The 22295-nt window shown below is 44.1% G+C and overlaps 1 protein-coding gene across 1 annotated transcript in view; it reads left to right on the top strand.

Annotated features, from left to right (window-relative positions):
* SLC25A38 (solute carrier family 25 member 38) overlaps positions 1-22295 on the top strand; it is a 364800-nt gene that overhangs the window by 131157 nt on the left and 211348 nt on the right. The window contains 1 exon segment of the mRNA XM_040406918.1: positions 6104-6283. Coding sequence (XP_040262852.1) covers positions 6104-6283 — 180 coding nt within the window.

Below are 22295 nucleotides of genomic sequence, written 5' to 3'. Positions count from 1 at the left end.
TGGGGACAAAACTAAACAAAACGGAGTGCACCAAAATGCCTTCCGTTCTGTTTGGTTGCGTCCCCATCGCTAACAGAATAACGCTGCAATGGAACACAATAGAAAACGGATCCGTCCCTCATTGACTTTCAATGGTGTCTTGACTGATCCGTCATGGCTATATAAGACATAATGCAACCGGATCCGTTCATGACGGATGCATGCGATTGTGTTATTGTAACCGAAGCGTTTTTGCAGATCCATGACTGATCCGCAAAAAATGCTAGTGTGAAAGTAGCCTTAGACAGAAGGGTTTTTATTTAAATGCTAGTGTGTTTCACGCAAGGGTGCAGCAGAGAAGTTGAGTTCCAAAATAATTGGGGCATGGTCGGACCAAAATATTGTCCCTATAGAGGTAGTGGACAGTGAACGGAGTAAAAATAATCCAGGTGTGCATACAATAAGGGGGAGAGTAGTAAGTATATTGGCGGGACGAGGGGTTATCGACTCTCCAGAGTTCATATAGTGAGTAGGTATGGAGTAATTTGCAAAACCTATACAGAGACGCTTAACTGATGCAGAGGATGATGTCTGGGATATTGAGTCTTTCAAAAGCATCTGAGAATCGGATGTTAAAATCACAACCAATCAATAAAGCTGCATGTCTGTGTGAGAATAGAGAAGAAAGGATAGCTGGCCAGAGCTAAGAGCCTAAACCACGCATAACTGAAGCTTAATGCCTAAAAGGTATCTTGTATGATAAGATACCTCTCCTGTGGGTCTGCTTCAATGCTGTCCACCCGAAAAGGACAAGATCTGGAGAACGGAATTGCAACTCCAGCTGTTTAGTGGCAGCGTTCGCCATATAGTCTCTAGGGAACAAATGCTTTGAGAAGTTGAAGGAACCAGAGTTTCTTTCAATAAAAAGATATCGGCCTTAGATTTACAAAGCTCTTGGAAAGAAATGTGTCTTTTAAGATCTGATTTAAGATTAAGACCCTTAACATTCAAAGACCTAGGGGGTCATTTACAGATCTGAAATATGCCTAAATTAGAGTGAGTGAGCTTTGGTCATTATTTATTCTTTGACTGAAATCCTTAACCCTTTAAGGACACAGCCTTTTTACACCTTAGGACCAGGCCATTTTTTGAAAATCTGACCAGAGTCCCTTTAAGTGCTGATAACTTTAAAACGGTTTGACTTATCCAGGCCGTTCTGAGATTGTTTTTTCGTCACATATTGTACTTCATGACACTGGTAAAATGGAGTCAAAAAAAAAATTTCAAAGTTTCAATTTCTCTACTTCTGTAATACATAGTAATACCCCCAAAAATTGTGATGACTTTACATTCCCCATATGTCTACTTCATGTTTGAATTGTTTTGGGAATGATATTTTATTTTTTGGGGATGTTATAAGGCTTAGAAGTTTAGAAGCAAATCTTGAAATTTTTCCGAAATTTACAAAAACTCAATTTCTAGGGACCAGTTCAGGTCTCAAGTCACTTTGCGAGGCTTACATTATAGAAACCACCCAAAAATGACCCCATCTAAGAAACTACACCCCTCAAGGTATTCAAAACTGATTTTGCATACGTTGTTAACCCTTTAGGTGTTGCACAAGAGTTATTGGCAAATAGGGAGGAAATTTGAGAATTTCATTTTTTTGTCTAATTTTTCATTTTAACCCATTTTTTCCACTAACAAACCAAAGGTTAACAGCCAAACAAGACTGTATCTTTATTGCCCCGACTCTGCCATTTACAGAAACACCCAATATGTGGCCGTAAACTACTGTACGGGCACACAGCGGGGCGTAGAGTGAAAGGTGCGCCGTTTGGTTTTTGGAGGGCTGATTTTGCTGGACTGTTTTTTTGGCACCATGTCCCATTTGAAGCCCCCCCTGATGCACCCCTAGATTATAAACTCCATAAAAGTGACCCCATCTAAGAAACTACACCCCTCAAGGTATTCAAAACTGATTTTACAAACTTTGTTAACCCTTTAGGTGTTGCACAAGATTTAATGGAAAATAGAGATACAATTTCAAAATTTCACTTTTTTGGCAGATTTTCCATTTTAATATTTTTTTTCCAGTTACAAAGCAAGGGTTAACAGCCAAACAAAACTCATTATTTATGGCCCTAATTCTGTAGTTTACAGAAACACCCCATATGTGGTCGTAAACAGCTGTACGGGCACACGGCAGGGCGCAGAAGGAAAGGAACACCATATGGTTTTTGGAAGGCATATTTTGCTGGACTGTTTTTTTTGACACCATGTCCCATTTGAAGCCCCCCTGATGCACCCCTAGAGTATAAACTCCAAAAAAGTGACCCCATTTTAGAAACTACGGGATAGGGTGGCAGTTTTGTTGGTACTAGTTTAGGGTACATATGATTTTTGGTTGCTCTATATTACACTTTTTGTGCGGCAAGGTAACAAGAAATAGCTTTTTTGGCACCATTTTTTTTTTTGTTATTTACAACATTCATCTGACAGGTTAGATCATGTGGTAATTTTATAGAGCAGGTTGTCACGGACGCGGAGATACCTAATATGTATACAATTTTTTTTATTTATGTAAGTTTTACACAATGATTTCATTTTTAAAACCAAAAAAATGTTTTAGGCTGGGTTCACACTTGAGCGTTTTACAGCGCATTCAAACGTGCTGTAAAACGCTCAACACATGAAAACCAATGCTTCCCTATGGCCCTGGTTCTCACTTGAGCGTTTTACAGCGCTGAAAAACGCGCTGTAAAACGCCCTACGCTCAAACAAGTACTTGAGCTTCTTTGGGGCGTTTTGACGCGCGTTTGTGGCCATAGGACATTGCAGTCAATCACACAAACGCGCGTCAAACGCGTGTTTACTATTGCAAAAAACGCTCGTCAAAAACGCGCGTTAAACGCGCATATCAAAGACGCTCAGGTCTGAACCCAGCCTTAGTGTCTCCATAGTCTAAGAGCCATAGTTTTTTCAGTTTTGGGGCGATTATCTTAAGTAGGGTCTCATTTTTTGCGGGATGAGATGACGGTTTGATTGGCATCTATTTTGGGGTGCATATGACTTTTTGATTGCTTGCTATTACACTTTTTGTGACGTAAGATGACAAAAAATGGCTTTTTTTACACCGTTTTTATTTTTATTTTTTTACGGTGGTCATCTGAGGGGTTAGATCATGTGATATTTTTATAGAGCCGGGCGATACGGACGCGGCGATACCTAATATGTATGCTTTTTTTTTTATTTATGTAAGTTTTACACTGATTTCATTTTTGAAACAAAAAAAATCATGTTTTAGTGCTTAGTCTAAGAGCCATAGTTTTTTCAGTTTTTGGGCGATTATCTTGGGTAGGGTATGATTTTTGCGGGATGAGATGACGGTTTGATTGTTACAATTTTGGCGTACATGCGACTTTTTTGATCACTTTTATTACCTTTTTTGGGAAGTAAGGTGGGCAAAATTTAAATTTCATCATAGTTTTTTATTTTTATGGTGTTCACCGTTCGGGTAAAGTAACATGACCGTTTTATAGATCAGGTCGTTACGGACGCGGCGATACCAAACGTGTAGGGAATTTTATTTTTTTCATTTTTTATCAGTGATAAATGTGTTTTTTGATTTTTACTTTTTTTTCACTTTTATTCACTTTTTTTTGACCCAGACCCACTTGGTTCTTGAAGATCCAGTGGGTCTGATGTCTGTATAATACAGTACAGTACAATATATATTGTTCTGTACTGTATTTTACTTACACTGAACAGATCTATGCCTTTCAGCACAGATCTGTTCAGCACCATGTCAGCCGTTTATGCCAGGCAGATGTCAGCCGTTTATACCAGGGTGCCAGCAATGTGCTGGCACCCTGGTATCCCCGCTAGACACCAACGATTATACAAGGGGAGGCGGGCGGGGGATCGCGATCCCGCCTGCCGCACCGCCCGCCTCCCGCACCGCCCACACTGCCCGCAACCCTCCCCCTGCACCTCCCGCCACCATAAAAATCATTCGGGGGTGCAGGGGGGGGTGAATAAAACTTTTTTTTTAGGCATATAAAGTTTCTGATCCCCGCGGTCAGGGACCGCGGGGACCAGAAACTTCAGAAATCGCAGCAAACCGCAGGTCTGAATTGACCTGCGGTTTGCCGCGATCGCCGACATGGGGGGGTCACGGGACCCCCCCGCGCATTTAGCCTAGGTGCCTGCTCAATGTTTTGAGCAGGCACCGGGTTCCGATCACTGCCAGCCGCACGGCAGTGATCGAAAATACACAGGGCGTACATGTACGCCCTGTGTCCTTAAGTACCAGGGCACAAGGGCGTACCTGTACGCCCTATGTCCTTAAGAGGTTAAAATAACATATGATATCTCATGTGGTACCTCCCTGGGTCTTCAAGCGTAAAGCACTATGTTCAAGATCCATCTTGATAACTTGGTCCAGCAGGTGGCCTAAGATATTGTTGAAAATGTGTTGCAGTAGAGTCTTCATCTCCCTGCAATTCAGGGACCCCTCTCACTATGATATTGTGTAATCTTCCCCTATTGCCCTGACATCCTCCACATGCCTTTGTAAATCCGCAGAAGGAGTGCTCGAGAAGAGGTCTGGTCTTGGAGACGCCATATAATGTGTGAATCTTTAATGACTGGTAATATACTCTTAACCCTGGAGAGAACATAATAATTTGGAGCATCACAACAATTGGTTAGATTCCTTGTTTAGGAATCATACAAAATTTTACCAGCACGTGACCACTTCAGTTATATTTGTCATTCTGTCTATGGACAAGGGACCAATGGGGCAACTGTGCTATGTTGGGGATTGAAAGGGGGAGTACTGTTTTATTTAAAAAATAAAAAATATATATACTGTTGTATTGCCTATAACAGGGATGGCCAACCTGAGGCTCTCCAGCTGTTGCAAAACTACAACTCCCAGCATGCCTAGACTGCCTAAAGCTATCTGCCTACAGCAGGGCATGGTGGGAGTTGTAGTTTTACAACCGCTGGAGAGCCGCAGGTTGGCCATCCCTGGCCTATAATATAGGTGATATGACTATGCAGGATCTTGGCTCCATCAATCAAGAGGGAGCGTCTGGCAGAGGAAGCAGGAGGAGCAAGGATGGCTTGGGTCTGCCCTTGTTGCATGGAACTACTCAATTGCATATGGATTTAAAGGACTTTTTTTTTTTTTTTTTCCAGAACGGAGCCACAGATCACTGGAGAAAGGCATCTACAGTCTGCTGAGCTGGCCGTACAAAACTTTATGGCTGGTTCAACAGCAAATATTCTGGTGACAGACTCCCTTTTAATGGTGTTTACTGGGATTTTTGTATTGATGGTTTATCCTCAGGATAGGTTATCAATATGAGATTGGTGGGGGTCAGCCCCCCGATATCCCTACTGATCAGGTCTTCAAATGAATGGGGCTGAGCTGTGATAGCAAGGACGGCACTGTTCTTGGTAAGGTGCACGGAGACTGTGGTTCTCAACTAAGCCCCGGGGAGCACCACGGCTTCCTCAAACAGCTGATTGGCTGGGGTTCCAGGAAATCGGACCCTTGCCCATCTTATATTGATTACATTTACTCATGCTAGGCCATCATTATGAAAAGCCCTTTAAGGGTACTTTCACACTTGCGGTAGGACGGATCCGACATGCTGTTCACCATGTCGGATCCGTCCTTCCGCTATTTTGCCGTGCTGCCAGACCGTCGCTTCGTCCCCATTGACTGTAATGGGGGCGGAGCTCCGGCGCAGCACAGCGGTTCACGGCGAAAGCCGCCGGACTAAAAAGTCGGACATGCAGGACTTTTTAGTCCGGCGGCTTTTGCTGTGCTGCGTCGGAGCTCCGCCCCCGTCCCTATTATAGTCAATGGGGACGGAGCGGCGGTCCAGCGGCACGGCGAAATAGCGGAAGGACGGATCCGACATGGTGAACAGCATGTCGGATCCGTGCTGCCGCAAGTGTGAAAGTACCCTAAGCAAATGTGATATATTTTTATCTTCTTTTAGCTTTAGATCATCTCTAGGCCTAGCATGGTTATAAACAAATTCATTATGTGTGACATAACATTTTGCAAGTTTTAGTGTAATGTACATTTCAATGTTTTAATTTACAGTCCTTCATGCGCTGCATTCCTGGGGTTGGTGTTTACTTCAGCACACTATATTTCTTGAAGCAACATGTTTTATCTGAGCCGGAACTCAGCCCTCTAGAGTCGGTTCTTTTGGGAGCAGGATCTAGGACTGTAGCAGGAATTTGTTTGCATCCATTCACAGTAGTAAAGACTCGATATGAGGTAAGTCTAAGTATATTTAAAATGTATATACACTGCTTAAAAAAATAAAGGGAACACAAAAATAACACATCCTAGATCTGAATTAATTAAATATTCTTCTGAAATACTTTGTTCTTTACATAGTTGAATGTGCTGACAACAAAATCACACAAAAATAAAAATCAAATTTTTTAACCCATGGAGGTCTGGATTTGGAGTCACACTCAAAATTAAAGTGGAAAAACACACTACAGGCTGATCCAACTTTGATGTAATGTGCTTAAAACAAGTCAAAATGAGGCTCAGTAGTGTGTGTGGCCTCCACGTGCCTGTATGACCTCCCTACAACGCCTGTGCATGCTCCTGATGAGGTGGCGGACGGTCTCCTGAGGGATCTCCTCCCAGACCTGGACTTAAGCATCTGCCAACTCCTGGACAGTCTGTGGTGCAACGTGAAATTGGTGGATAGAGCGAGACATGATGTCCCAGATGTGCTCAATTGGATTCAGGTCTGGGGAACGGGCGGGCCAGTCCATAGCATCAATGCCTTCGTCTTGCAGGAACAGCTGACACACTCCAGCCACATGAGGTCTAGCATTGTCTTGCATTAGGAGGAACCCAGGGCCAACCACACCAGCATATGGTCTCACAAGGGGTCTGAGGATCTCATCTCGGTACCTAATGGCAGTCAGGCTACCTCTGGCGAGCATATGGAGGGCTGTGCGGCCCTCCAAAGAAATGCCACCCCACACCATTACTGACCCAATGCCATGCTGGAGGATGTTGCAGGCAGCAGAACGTTCTCCACGGCGTCTCCAGACTCTGTCACGTCTGTCACATGTGCTCAGTGTGAACCTGCTTTCACCTGTGAAGAGCACAGGGCGCCAGTGACGAATTTGCCAATCTTGGTGTTCTCTGGCAAATGCCAAACATCCTGCACGGTGTTGGGCTGTAGACACAACTCCAACCTGTGGACGTCGGGCCCTCATATCGCCCTCATGGAGTCTGTTTCTGACCGTTTGAGCAGACACATGCACATTTGTGGCCTGCTGGAGGTCATTTTGCAGGGCTCTGGCAGTACTCCTCCTGTTCCTCCTTGCACAAAGGCGGAGGTAGCAGTCCTGCTGCTGGGTTGTTGCCCTCCTACGGCCTCCTCAACGTCTCCTGATGTTCTGGCCTGTCTCCTGGTAGCGCCTCCATGCTCTGGACACTACGCTGACAGACACAGCAAACCTTCTTGCTACAGCTCGCATTGATGTGCCATCCTGGATAAGCTGCACTACCTGAGCCACTTGTGTGGGTTGTAGACTCCGTCTCATGCTACCACTAGAGTGAAAGCACCGCCAGCATTCAAAAGTGACCAAAACATCAGCCAGGAAGCATAGGAACTGAGAAGCGGTCTTTGGTCACCACCTGCAGAACCACTCCTTTATTGGGGGTGTCTTGCTAATTGCCTATAATTTCCACCTGTTGTCTATCCCATTTGCACAACAGCATGTGAAATTGATTGTCACTCAGTGTTGCTTCCTAAGTGGACAGTTTGATTTTACAGAAGTGTGATTGACTTGGAGTTACATTGTGTTGTTTAAGTGTTCCCTTTATTTTTTTGAGCAGTGTACTTTACTTTTGGACTGTAATATGCACTTTCTAGTGAAAAAATTATTGCTATATAGTGTATGTATATTTTCATCCACAGTCGCGGGGCTTATCAGCTCCAACCAGTGGCGTAGCTATAGGGGTCGCAGCGGTCGCAATTGCGACCGGGCCCCTATGTCAGTGATTTACATACAATTCCGGCTAAGTTCACATAGTGGTGGGGGCAGAGGCAGAGCGTGTGTACGTGCAGGCACATTCAGGAGAGGGCGTGGCTCCGCTCCCGTTGTTAGTGTGTGGTAGAGTTGTGAGCCGGACATCGATGTGAAGCTGTGCATGCCTGCTGCAGGGAGTGAGTGAGGTGAGGCGGCGTGACCAGCAGAGCTCTACAGAGCAATGGTGCTGGGTGGGAAGGAATGGGGACTGACTGGGAGATACCAGCACAGCAGCCAGCATGAGCGGAGGCTTGACTGATGTGGAATGGTCGGCCACTCCTGCTACAGGCTGGTAGGGCCAGGGGCCCAGGACCTAGGTGCTAGTAGTCTGTGTATAAACTAACCAGTTTCTACTGGTTTCCCCAGATTGTGATGGGTTGGGATGGGGCTGGGTTCTACTTGCACTGGGTGAGTGACACTGCTGTAATGTGGCTATACAGCATGTCACCTCAGTTTGGGGGGTACACTGCCACTACCTTGCCTTCTGATGTATCCCCGTTTTAGACTTGACTTAAAGGGATTCTGTCACCTCTCCTAACTCAAAATCGGATTTTAAAGCAGTCATGCAGCACAGCTTACTTTGAATCGGCTGTGCTCTTCTATCTTGTAATCCGTCCAGTAGTTTAGGAGAAAAACTACTTTTAAGATTATTCAAATTAGCCCTGAAGGTGCCCAGAGGGGCGTTATGTTCCCCTTTGTGTGCCCAGTACCGCCCCTCTTACGGTGCCCAAAACACCTTCCTTCGGAATGCCTAACCGCCCACAGCCTCTCATCCCTCTCTTCCCCCTCCCTCACGTCCGAGCGAAGTCTCGCGCAGACGCAGTACCCACTGAGGGCTGCGCCAGTGCGATCTGCAGGAGACTGAGGGAAGAGCCAGCATCGGACGTCACTGGGCTCGGCGCATGCCCAGTGACGACGATGAAGCTCCTGCCCTCAGTCTCCAGCAAATCGCACTGGCGCAGCCCTCAGTGGGTACTGCGCCTGCGCGAGACTTCGCTCGGACGTGAGGGAGGGGGAAGAGAGGGATGAGAGGCTGTGGGCGGTTAGGCATTCTGAAGGAAGGCGTTTTGGGCACCGTAAGAGGGGCGGTACTGAGCACACAAAGGGGAACATAACGCCCCTCTGGGCACCTTCAGGGCTAATTTGAATAATCTTAAAAGTCGTTTTTCTCCTAAACTACTGGACGGATTACAAGATAGAAGAGCACAGCCGATTCAAAGTAAGCTGTGCTGCATGACTGCTTTAAAATCCGATTTTGAGTTAGGAGAGGTGACAGAATCCCTTTAAAGTGTCAACTACTGTACATTCACATAGCTGTGGTGCCACAGGCACGGCAGCGCCATAGCCATGTGAACGTAGCAGCCTAACCTTAAATCAATTATCACTTTAAAGGGGTTGTCTCATCATAGACAATGGGGGCATATTGCTAGGCTATGCCCCCATTGTCTTATAGGTGCGGGTCCCAACACTGGGACCCGCACCTATATCGAGAACGGAGCCTCGCAAGGTGGTGGCTGGAGGACTCCAGTCCGGCCATCACCAAGCCGGCTCCCCATAGAAGTGAATGGGAGCGTACCGCGCATGACCGGCCACCGCTCCCATTCACTTCTACGGGCTCGACGGAAATAGACGAGCCAGCACTCGGCTATTTTCACCGGCCCCATAGAAAATGAATGGAGAGCAGCTGTACATGCGCTTATTGCATTAAAATGTATTTTCTCGGTGAGATTTTAGTTCTGCCATTGGGCATGGTGGGCGTGCAGGGGTGTGGTGGTGTTAAGAAACGGTATTGAGGTAAGGGGGGGCCCAAACTGAACTCTTGCACCAGGGCCCATGAGCCTATAGCTACGCCCCTGGCTCCAACCACCAACAAAGCCTGTGCCACAGGTATGTAGGCCACTAGCTTTGTTTGTCTGAGCAATTATTGGTCCTATTTAGTCATATGACTAGTCCTAGGCATGCCCTTGTTTTCATTACATAGCGAAAATATGCTCCAAAAAACAGAAACCTAAAACATTTTGGGAGGGGTCAAGGTCTCTAAAGCCTCATTCACACATCAGTGTTCTCCACAGACAGCACACGTACCCATACATTTTAATGTGTGTATTTACTCATCAGTTTTTTACCATGGTCCATGGGTCCGTGTTTTTAGCATGGATGCATGCTGAATTTTGTCTGTGTTTACGGATCCATCATAGTCTATCGGTCCGTGAAAACCACGGATGCCATCCATGTTTCATCGGTTTCACGGATCATTAGGAATAGATGCTTTGAAAATTATTTTTCAGCTGTGCAGGATCAGTGAAACATGGATGACACACGGACAGCAAAAAATGGATACACGTACCACATACGGATCCATCACTTACATCTTTACTGAGGCATCACTGACGACCTTTTCATGGATTTAAGCATGGACACGGTTGTGTGAATGAGGCTTAACCTTGGGGTCTAACCTAGTTTTGGTCAACTTCTGTTAACCTTAGTGTGTGACCACTGAAACATCTGCTGACCAAAGAAACAAACAGTAATGGTCACCTCATTAAATGTACCTGTCAAAGCAAATGTGTCTCCTGTCATTGCTCTGTATTGTCCTGTCATGTTTATTCTGCTAGATTATACATTTTTTGGGTATTTTATTTTACTCTCCATGATCATGATGATATACAAATACATACATAGTATGCACATTAACCCCATAAGGACCCTGCTATTTTTCACCTTAACCAGGTGAAAATAAGGACCAGGCCATTTTTAGCAAATCTGAAGTGTCTCTTTTTGTGGTAATAACTTTAAAACGCTTTTACTTAGACAGGGCCTTCTGAGATTGTTTTCTCGTCACATATTGTACTTCATGACACTGATAAATTTGAGTCAAAATATTAAATTTTTATTTATAAAAAAAAATACCCAATTTGGAAAAATTTCTGTGCTTTTAAAACAGATAGTGATACCTCCTAAAATAGTTATTACTTTACATTTCTAATATGTCTACTTCATGTTTGGATCATTTTGTAAATTACATTTTCTTTTTTTGGGATGTTAGAAGGCTTAGAAGTTTCAAAACCCACTTTTTAAAGGACCAGTTCAGGTCTGAAGTCACTTTGTGAGGCTTGCATAATAGAAACCACCCATAAATGGCCCCATTTTGGGAAATACATCCCTCAAGGTATTCAAAACTGATTGTACAAACTTTGGTAACCCTTTAGGTGTTCTACAAGAATTAAAGGAAAATGTAGATGACATTTCAGAATTTGACTTTTTTGGCAGATTTTCCATTTTAATCCATTTTTTCCTGTAACAAAGCAAGGGTTAACAGCCAAACAAAACTCAATATTTATTACCCTGATTCTGTAGTTTACAGAAAAAAAAAACATATGTGGTCGAAAACTACTTTACGGGCACACTGCAGGGCGCAGAAGGAAAGGAACGCCATATGGTTTTTGGAAGGCAGATTTCACTGGGATAATGTTACCATGTCACATTTGAAGACGCCCTGATGCACCCCTAGACTAGAAACTCCAAAAACTGACCCCATTTTGAAAACTACGGGATAAGGTGGCAGTTTTGTTGGTACTATTTTAGTGTACATATGATTTTTGGTTGCTCTATATTACACTTTTTGTGAGTCAAGTTAACAAAAAATAGATGTTTTGGCACTGTTTTTATTTTTTGTTATTTACAACATTCATCTGACAGGTTAGATCATGTGCTATTTTTATAGAGCAGGTTGTTACAGACGCAACAATACCAAATATGACAATTTTTTGGGTTGCTTCAGTTTTACCTAAAGCATTTTTGAAAAAAAAAACCTTTTTTTTTTTTAGTGTCCATATTCTGAAAGCCATTTTTTTCTTTTTTTTTTGGGCGACTATCTTATGTAGGGACTCATTTTATTTAATTTTTTTTGTATGAGAGGACTGTTTGGTACTATTTTAGGCTGCATATGACTTTTTGATCGCTTGGTATTACACTTTTTGTGATGTAAGGTAACATTTTTTTTATTTTTTTATGGTGTTCATCTGAGGGGTTAGGTCATGTGATATCGCCCCCCCAAAGCGGGGGGCGGGGGGGGGGGAAAGCAGTGCGTCTTATGGGGTGAATGCTGCGACCGTCGGGTGTTTCGGCTGAGAGGGAGGAGGCGCTGGGGGCCAGCATCTGGTTCTGTAAGGGAAGCGGGGCCTGGTGCAGTCACTGTATTCTACTACTCCTGGCCCCGCTCACTGTAGTATAATCATATCTAACTTGTATTGTTAAACTATTCAAATCATCTGAAATCCAGCGCTTGTAGTACTTACTATTAACTTCGTAGCAGTCAGGAGGCCGGGCGGGCGGCTGCGTAACTCACTATGTCACAGGCTTGCTCCGCCCACTTTATGAATGAAGCAGGTGGTGCAGGTGCGTGATGTAGTGAGTTACGCTGCCAGCGCCCGCCCGGCCTCCTGCCTGCTTCGAAGTTAGTAATAAGTAGTACATTCGCTGAATTTCAGATGATTTGAATAGAAACATAGAAACATAGAATGTGTCGGCAGATAAGAACCATTTGGCCCATCCAGTCTGCCCAATATACTAAATACTATGGATAGCCCCTGGCCCTATCTTATATGAAGGATGGCCTTATGCCTATCCCATGCATGCTTAAACTCCTCCACTGTATTTGCAGCTACCACTTCTGCAGGAAGGCTATTCCATGCATCCACTACTCTCTCAGTAAAGTAATACTTCCTGATATTACTTTTAAACCTTTGCCCCTCTAATTTAAAACTATGTCCTCTTGTAGCAGTTTTTCTTCTTTTAAATATTCTCTCCTCTTTTACCTTGTTGATTCCCTTTATGTATTTAAAAGTTTCTATCATATCCCCTCTGTCTCGTCTTTCTTCCAAGCTATACATGTTAAGGTCCTTTAATCTTTCCTGGTAAGTTTTATCCTGCAATCCATGTACCAGTTTAGTAGCTCTTCTCTGAACTCTCTCCAAAGTATCAATATCCTTCTGGAGATATGGTCTCCAGTACTGCGCACAATACTCCAAATGAGGTCTCACTAGTGCTCTGTAGAGCGGCATGAGCACCTCCCTCTTTCTACTGGTAATTCCTCTCCCTATACACCCAAGCATTCTGCTAGCATTTCCTGCTGCTCTATGACATTGTCTGCCTACCTTTAAGTCTTCTGAAATAATGACCCCTAAATCCCTTTCCTCAGATACTGAGGTTAGGACTGTATCACTGATTTTATATTCTGCTCTTGGGTTTTTACGTCCCAGGTGCATTATCTTGCACTAGTATAGTTTATAATAGTTTAACAATACCGTCTCACGTCTCACGTCGCAAGTCTCGGGTTGCTGACGTCACTGTATCGCGGGATTACGAAATTCGGTTGGCACAGACAAATTATTATTCCTACCAGCCGAATTTCGTGATCCCGCGATACAGTGACGTCAGCAACCCGAGACTTGCGACGTGAGACGCTGTAGCAGCCGGCATCACTCGCTCCTCGTGGAAGGACGGCTTAGCGTGGAACAATTTGGAATAAGGTAGGAACTTGAACTGTGCATTAAGTGGCGTGAAACCTATAGTCCTGGGCGGTTATATCCAATTAATCGTGGAGAGACTTTTCTATTGAAATATATATTCACATGCACGAGGAGACTTGAATACCATTTGGAGTCATAGGTACTTTTCTCCGGGACATTCTAACATTCTAATTGCCGACTGCGGTTTGCGGTATTACCACTACCAATAGTGGTTCATCTACTGCATAATTCTAGGCGGTACAAAGTGCTAATTTTGAATATTAATAACGCAAGGATTGCACAATTACCATTCTTCAGTGTTATTTTATATGTTGGTACCAACCACTACTTTTATGAAGTTTTATTGTATTTGAGTGTATTTATATGAATGATCTATTGGATACCATTTAATAAATATATCCTATGGTCCAGATGGTGTGAGTGCTCACTCCCTTTCTTTCCCATTAGTCATACTGAAAAAGCCAGAGTAAACGATCCCTTTTTATTATATAATATATAATATATATATATATATATATATATAATTTTAACAAAAATATAAACGCAACACACTCTGTTTTGCTCCCATTTTGAATGAGCTGAATTCAAAGATCTGAAACATTATCTACATGCACAAAAGACCCATTACTCTCAAATATTGTTCACAAATCTGTCTAAATCTGTGTTAGTGAGCACTTCTCCTTTGCCGAGCTAATGAATCCCACCTCACAGGTGTGGCATATCGAGGTGCTGATTAGACAGCATGAATATTGCACAGGTGTGCCTTAGACTGTCCACAATAAAATGCCACTCTGAAATGTGCAGTTTGATCACCCAGCACAATGCCACAGATGTTGCAATGTTTGAGGGAGCGTGCAATTTGCATCTGAAACGCGTTTGGAGACGCCTTATGGTAGAGAAATGAACAATCATTGCACGGGCAACAGCTTTGGTAGACATTCCTGCAGTCAGCATGCAAACTGCACGCTCCCTTAAACATTGCGACATCTGTGGCATTGTGCTGTGTGATCAAACTGCACATTTCAGAGTGTCCTTTTATTGTGGGCAGTCTAAGGCACACCTATGCAATATTCATCTAATCAGCAGCTTGATATGCCACACCTGTGAGGTGGGATGTATTATCTCAGCAAAGGAAAAGTGCTCACTAACACAGAGAGTGACCAATTGCATTCAGAAGTCACCTAATAAGTAAATAGAATCCACTTGTGTGTAAGTTTTTCTCAGTATAACTACAGCTGTTCTGTGAAGACCTCAGGTTTGATCAAACAGCATCATGAAAACCAAGGAACACACCAGACAGGTCAGGGATAACGTTGTGGAGAAGTGTAAAGCAGGGTTAGGTTACAAAAAAATAGCCCAAGCTGTTAACATCTCAGGGAGCACTGTTCAATCCATTATCTGAAAAAGGAAGGAGTATGGCATAACTGCAGACCTACCAAAACATGGCTGTCCGCCTAAACTGACAGCCCAGGCAAGGAGAGCACTAATTACAGAAGCAGCCAAGAGGCTCTTGGTCACTCTGGAGGACCTGCAGAAATCCATAGCTCAGGTAGGAGAATCTGTACACAGGATAACTATTAGTCATGTACTCCACAAATCTGGCCTTTATGGAAGGCATTTTGAAAGCAAGCCGTAAGAAGTTTCATCTGCTGTTTGCAATAAGCCATGTAGGGGACACAGCAAACATGTGGAAGAAGGTGCTCTGGTCAGATGAGACCAAAGTTTAACTTTTTGGCCTAAATGCAAAACGCTATGTGTGGTAGAAAACTAATACTGCATATCACCCTGAACACACCATCCCCACCGTGAAATGGGGTTGGGCGATATCACCGGTTCTATATTTACTGCTGTATTTTAGTGATGTCATAGAAGCAGTTGCACTTGACAGTGTTGACTGCTTCTAAAATGGGAGCTGTGCACAGTATGTCCATCCTGAGTTCATAATTCATTTGTTTCACAACCTTTTCTCACATTTCTGCTCCAACCTGTGCTGGTCACCTCACACTGCTTCTTTAACCCAGAAGTGACACTGACCTCTGCCCAACTGAACATGGTCCGTACAATACAAAGAAGCCAGTGAGGATGCTGTGGACAGCTTGCCTCGGGTCGGTACAATCATGTTGCCCTGTTTTACAAGGTGTTGGACTAGTTTAAGGATTTATTTTGGAAGGAAGAGATGGAGCTCACCCTAGTGGGGCTGCAGTATTCTGGGAAGATGACCTTTGTCAATGTGATTGAGGTGAGACCTGGGCATAGTTAAGACCTGATGCCAGAGAGCAGGGTTAGTTAATAATGGGTAGACAGAACCCTAGTCCTGCTGCTATCATCATAATATAAAGGTCTATACATGGAGGATGGGCCCACTGTATCCATGTCCATCTTTGGGATGTACTGCAAACATTTTGTTGTATACCACACTTGTTGCCCCCATACAGTATAATGTCTCTTGTAGCCTACATACAGGATAATGTCTCCTTGTTTCCCCCATATAGGATAATGTCTCCTTGTTTCCCCCATACAGGATAATGTCTCCTTGTTTCCCCCATACAGTGTAATGTCTCCTTGTATCCTCCATACAGTATGCCTCCTTGTATCCCCCATAGAATACAATGTCACCTTGTAGCCTGCCGCCCCATACAGTATCTGTATGGGACGGCAGGCTCATACAGTATGACCTTCGTTGTGGCCCCCATACAGTATTTTCTTGGTGGCCTACCGCCCAATACACTATGATGTCTCCTTGTGGCCCCAAGTGTTTTTTCTTCTAAATGGGTATTTATTGCGATATACAGTACAGACCAAAAGTTTGGACACACCTTCTCATTCAAAGAGTTTTCTTTATTTTCATGACTATGAAGGCATCAAAACTATGAATTAACACGTGAAATTATATACATATAACAAACAAGTGTGAAACAACTGAAAATGTCATATTCTAGGTTCTTCAAAGTAGCCACCTTTTTCTTTGATTACTGCTTTGCACACTCTTGGCATTCTCTTGATGAGCTTCAAGAGGTAGTCCCCTGAAATGGTTTTCAATTCACAGGTGTGCCCTGTCAGGTTTAATAAGTGGGATTTCTTGCCTTATGAATGGAGTTGGGACCATCAGTTGCGTTGAGGAGAAGTCAAGTGGATACACAGCTGATAGTCCTACTGAATAGACTGTTAGCTGCTTTTTTCTTGCCATAATACCAATTCTAACAGTCTATTCAGTAGGACTATCAGCTGTGTATCCACCTGACTTCTCCTCAACACAACTGATGGTCCCAACTCCATTCATAAGGCAAGAAATCCCACTTATTAAACCTGACAGGGCACACCTGTGAAGTGAAAACCATTTCAGGGGACTACCTTTTGAAGCTCATCAAGAGAATGCCAAGAGTGTGCAAAGCAGTAATCAAAGCAAAAGGTGGCTACTTTGAAGAACCTAGAATATGACATTTTCAGTTGTTTCACACTTGTTTGTTATGTATATAATTTCACGTGTTAATTCATAGTTTTGATGCCTTCAGTGTGAATCTACAATTTTCATAGTCATGAAAATAAATATTGTGATAAATTTCTTAATATTGTTATCGTGGGAATATTTTTTATATGGCTCAACCTTAACGTGAAGCATGGTGGTGGCAGAATCATGTTGTGGGGATGCTTTTCTTCAGCAGAGACAGGGAAGCTGGGCAGAATTGATGGGAACATTGATAGAGCTAAATACAGGGCAATCCTGGAGGAAAACCTGTTTGAGGCTGCAAAACACTTGAGACTGGGGTGGAGGTTCACCTTCTAGCAGGATGACGACCCTTAATATACAGCCAGAGCGACGATGAGATGGTTTAAATCAAACCATATTGATGTGTTAGAATGGCCCATTCAAAGTCCAGATCTAAATCCTATTGAGAATCTGTGGCAAGACTTGAAATTTGCTGTACGTAGACGCTCTCCATCCAATCTGACTGATCTTGAGCTATTTGTCAAGGAAGAATGGGAAAAAACTTCAGCCTGTAGATGTGCAAATCTAGTAGATACATACCTGAAAAGACTTGCACATGTAATTGCAGCGAAAGATGGTCGTATAAAGTATTGACTCGGGGGCTGAATACAAATGCACGCCACACTTTTCTGATTTTTATTTATGATAAAGTTTAAAAACTGTGTATCATTTACTTTTCACTTCATACATACTTTCTACTTTGTGTTTGGTCTATCACATAAAATCCCAATAAAATACATTCCGTAATTTTCTGCCCCATAAGACGCGAAAATGTCGCTGCCTCTTATTGTCACAGGAAATGGGGAGGGGAAAACACCCAGAAGGAAACAGACCGGAGTCTAGGCTTCAAAGCTAAGGGAGAGGGTTGGTGACCTAGGAATCCCTAGACCTCTCCCTGACTCCTGCCAATATGAGTATACCCTGATGGTGGAAATACTCATACACCGGCACCTTAGCCCTGGAGACCCTGGAAATCCCTAGGAGTGCTGGCAGGGAATGAGACTACTTGTTCCTTCCTAGATGAAGGAACCAGCGTCTCCCTGAGGCCTAGAAAACAACAAACAGAAGCGAACAACAAAATGCAAAACAAAATGCACTTAGCTTAAAGAACAATGGAGAAGCAGGAGATCCAAAGGAACAACACACCAGCTCAACCAACTCCAGCAGGAAATATCAACCGCATGGTAAGCAGTGTGACTCAGAACTAAATAGAGCCTCATTAATGACCACAAGCTGCACCTGACAAGAGGTGTGGTCATTACCAAACAACAACACTGCAGGGAGAAAACAGAGACTGTCAGATACCCTCACGTTCCACTAGTCTCTCAGATCTGCTCACCTCATAGGAGGGCCCCTTCCCCCCCCCCCCACGGGTGATCTTCGGACACCTAGAGCCGACTATATCCAGATGCACCCAGTGAAAGGCCTTCACAAGGCAACTGGCCTTAACGTCGGTCGCAGGAACCCACATTCTTTCCTCTGGACCATAACCTTTCCAGTGCACGAGATACTGAAAAGATTGACGAAGAATTTGTGCGTTCACTATCCTGTCAATCTGAAATTCAAGATTACCATCCACCAAGACAGGAGCAGGAGGTAATGAGGACGGTTCAGCAGGTTCGACATATCTTTTCACTAATAATTTGTGAAAAACATTATGAATTTTTAAAGCCTGTGGAAGTTCAAGACGAAAAGCATCCGGATTAATAATGGCAGAGATCTTATATGGCCCAATAAACCTTGGCCCCAACTACCAAGAAGGTACCTTCAACTTAATGTTTCTTATGGACCGCCACACAGAATCGCCCACTCTCAGGTCCAGACCACTCATACGTCTCTTGTCAGCCATACATTTATACTTTTTGCCCCCTTATGGCAAACTCAGCCAACAACAAAAATGAAGACCGCTCCTGATTCTCTGAGACAAAAACTCTCAAATAAGTCTCCAGATTCTGGTTAGTGCACTCAGTCTGTCTGTTCGACATAGTAACATAGTACATAAGGCCGAAAAAAGAAATTTTTCCATCCAGTTTGGCCTGTTATCCTGCAAGTTGATCCAGAGGAAGGCAAAAAAAGCCTTGTGAGGTAGAAGCCAATTTTCCCCACTTTAGGGGAATAAAAAATTCCTTCCCGACTCCAATCAGACTAACTCCCTGGATAAACGACCCCCTCTAGTACTATAGCCTGTAATATTATTACGCTCCAGAAATACATCCAGGCCCCTCTTGAATTCCTTTTATTGTACTCACCATCACCACCTCCTCCTGAGGATGAAAAGCCAAAGAGAAGGACAATTGGACCCCCAGTTAAAGCTCTCATATTTCTAGATAGTTGTGAGACTCTTCCATAACTAACTTATCTATACATGCTTGACATAGCGGCTTAACGTAGGAGGCAACTAAGGCTACTCTACATGCTCCACACTCTTTATGCTTAGTTTTCTCGGACGATTTCTTAGGTGTTTTTGCTGCCTATAACAATAAAGTAAAACACCCCCATTAATTAGGAGGGGGTAAATCTCACCAAAGCAGAATTAAGTTTCCCCACTCCTCAGGACTAATACCGGGCTTGCGGGCCTCGAGGGATCCAGGGGGTCGGCGCGTCCTGTATCACGTGGTTCCATCATGTTGGTGGGAACCCCGATCCAAGGCTGTCTGTCTTCTCCTGCCGCCAATTTATATTCCGCGCCTCGGCTCCTTTAAACCAATAGGTCCCCGAATCCATGCCAGAGGATGATGCCTAAGTGCTGGAAGAGGCCGTCCCCGCGGCAGAATGCCGAAAGGAGCGGGCCACCAACAGCAGCACAAAAAAGCACAAACTCTACATGCAGTCACCAGCTAGAATGGATGCATGCAGGTAAGTTCAGCCCTTTTCTGTGCAGCTATAGCGCTTCCATTGGCTGGAGCATTGTTCCAGCCAATAGCAGCGCAGGCAGGGGACCCAAAACACCAGTGTACCCTGCCTCACCTCGGTGGAGACTGGTGCTGAACCTCCCTCTGAACCCCACCCAACCCGTTGATTTTTTTTTTCAGCTTCCGGTGCTGCAATGTGCCGGTCTTGATTGCCTGGCCAATCGCAGCGCTTGGAGCTGCAGGGGGGCGGTGCATCACCATGCTGCCTTTCCCGGTATGACTGCCTGCCTGTAAGAGCAACCATGGTGCCCTGATTCCCCCCCCCCCCCCGATCGTTCCCCAGAGCCCCGCGGACCTTGCCTTGTCCTTAAGTCACATCCGGTTGCGCTGTACATGTACAGCGTGGGTCCTTAAGGGGTTAAACTCTATAGCAGCTGTGGAAAATTACCAGTTTCCTATTCAAAGTCCTAGCAGTCTTTCAGTGTTCTTAAACCCTTTCCACAGAGCCTTGCAATTACTGTGATAATGAACAGTTTATTACTGTGTAACTGCATTTTATATGTTGTGTTATATAACACAACATATAAAATGCAGTTACACAGTAATAAACAGTATAGGTTAACCCTTTCAAGTGAAATAAAGTAAGAAGTTTTTACTTTGTATAGAGGAAATAGGCAAATATCCAAGCGTCAAAGTACCTCCTGCTCCAGGGCACTACACGCACAATGATATTATTCAGTGATAACATCTCCTCCCTATACTGATATACACATACACACAATGCTATGAATCAGTGATAACATCTCCTCCCTGCACTGATAGCTGTTCACAGGAAGTGGAAAAAACAAAGATATAAATGTGTAAATTATAGGTTTTACTGAATCTTTTCCCACAAATATATATCAATCCACCCGGCTTCTCCTGCTCTATATCGTGGTGCTTGCAGATTGCATTGCATTTTGTGGTGACAGGTCCTCTTAAAGAATAGATTGAAGGGGTACAAGTGATAGATGGGAGGTCACATAGGAGAATGTTGCAGCAGCCAATATAGCTGGATGGTTGGAACTCTGATGTGCAATGTCATGTTGGTGCTCTGTGGTAGGGAGGTTGCCACAATTAGTATACTGAAGAACCACGGCATTCAGATATATTTTGGCTTTTGTAGGTAGTTTATTATTCCATCCAGTAACAAATATGACATGGCCATTGTTTCGTTCTATCCCAGAATCTTGTTCATGGCCTGAAGCCTGAAAGGGATAGATACAGACATGTAAATGTCACGCAGGACAAAATTAGTACATAAAGAGGACAAAATACAGTTAGTGTTGAGATGTCAGTGCATGTTACAAACAAATATTAAATCACAACTGGAAGGTCCACAAGTTAGGCTACTTTCACACTAGCGTCAGTGGCGTACTAAGTGGGGTGGTGGGGCGGTTCACCCCGGGTGCCAGCTCTGAGGGGTGCCAGAAGCAATGAGCGCTTCAATCAATACAGATGGAAGCGCTCATTGCTGGGAACTGGGTCCTGTCACTCACTGCTCAGCTCCCAGTGCTCCGCCCCTCCTTAAGGCTGGCGGCGCACAGAATGGTTAAGCAGGAAGACTTCTCCCTGCTCCACCAATTAGTCTGCAGGCACAGATCGCTCTGCCGACATGTGTGGGCGGAGCCTGCAGCCTAGTAATCTGCATAAGCTCCGCCCACAGTGCTGCAGAGTGATTTGTGCCTACAGGGAATAGAGGACTGAGCTTCAGGAACGGACAAGGTGAATAGTTACTGTGTTTTTTTAACACAGAGGGGGTCACAGGAGTTTATTACTACAATGAAGGGGGCACAGTGGGCATTATTACTTTGAAGGGGCACAGTGGGCATTATTACTTTGAAGGGGGCACAGTGGGCATTACTACTGTGAAGGGGCACAGTGGGCATTACTACTGTGAAGGGGGTACAGTGGGCATTACTACTGTGAAGGGGGCACAGTGGGCATTACTACTGTGAAGGGGGCACAGTGGGCATTACTACTGTGAGGTGCTACAATTTTTTTTTAAGTGCCACTGATTAGCGTTTAAGTTTTTCGGTATTGAGTTCCGTCATAGGGGCTCAATATAGGAAAAAAAGCTTCAGTTTTGTCCCCATTCCTTGTCAGTTGAGACAAAACTGAACAGAACGGAATGCTTCAAAATGCATTCCGTTCCATTTAGTTGCGTTCCCATACCGGAGAGCAAACCGCAACATGCTGCGGTTTTCTTTCCGTCCTGGGATGCGGAGCACAATAGAAAACGGATCCGTCCTCCATTGACTTCCAATAGAGTTGATGACGGATCCGTCTTGGCAATGTTAAAGATAATACAACTGG

Source organism: Bufo bufo, chromosome 9 (assembly GCF_905171765.1).
Source record: "Bufo bufo chromosome 9, aBufBuf1.1, whole genome shotgun sequence".
Lineage (NCBI taxonomy): Eukaryota > Metazoa > Chordata > Amphibia > Anura > Bufonidae > Bufo > Bufo bufo.
Note: the sequence above shows the minus strand (reverse complement) of the source record. Positions and strands in the feature narration are given on the sequence as shown.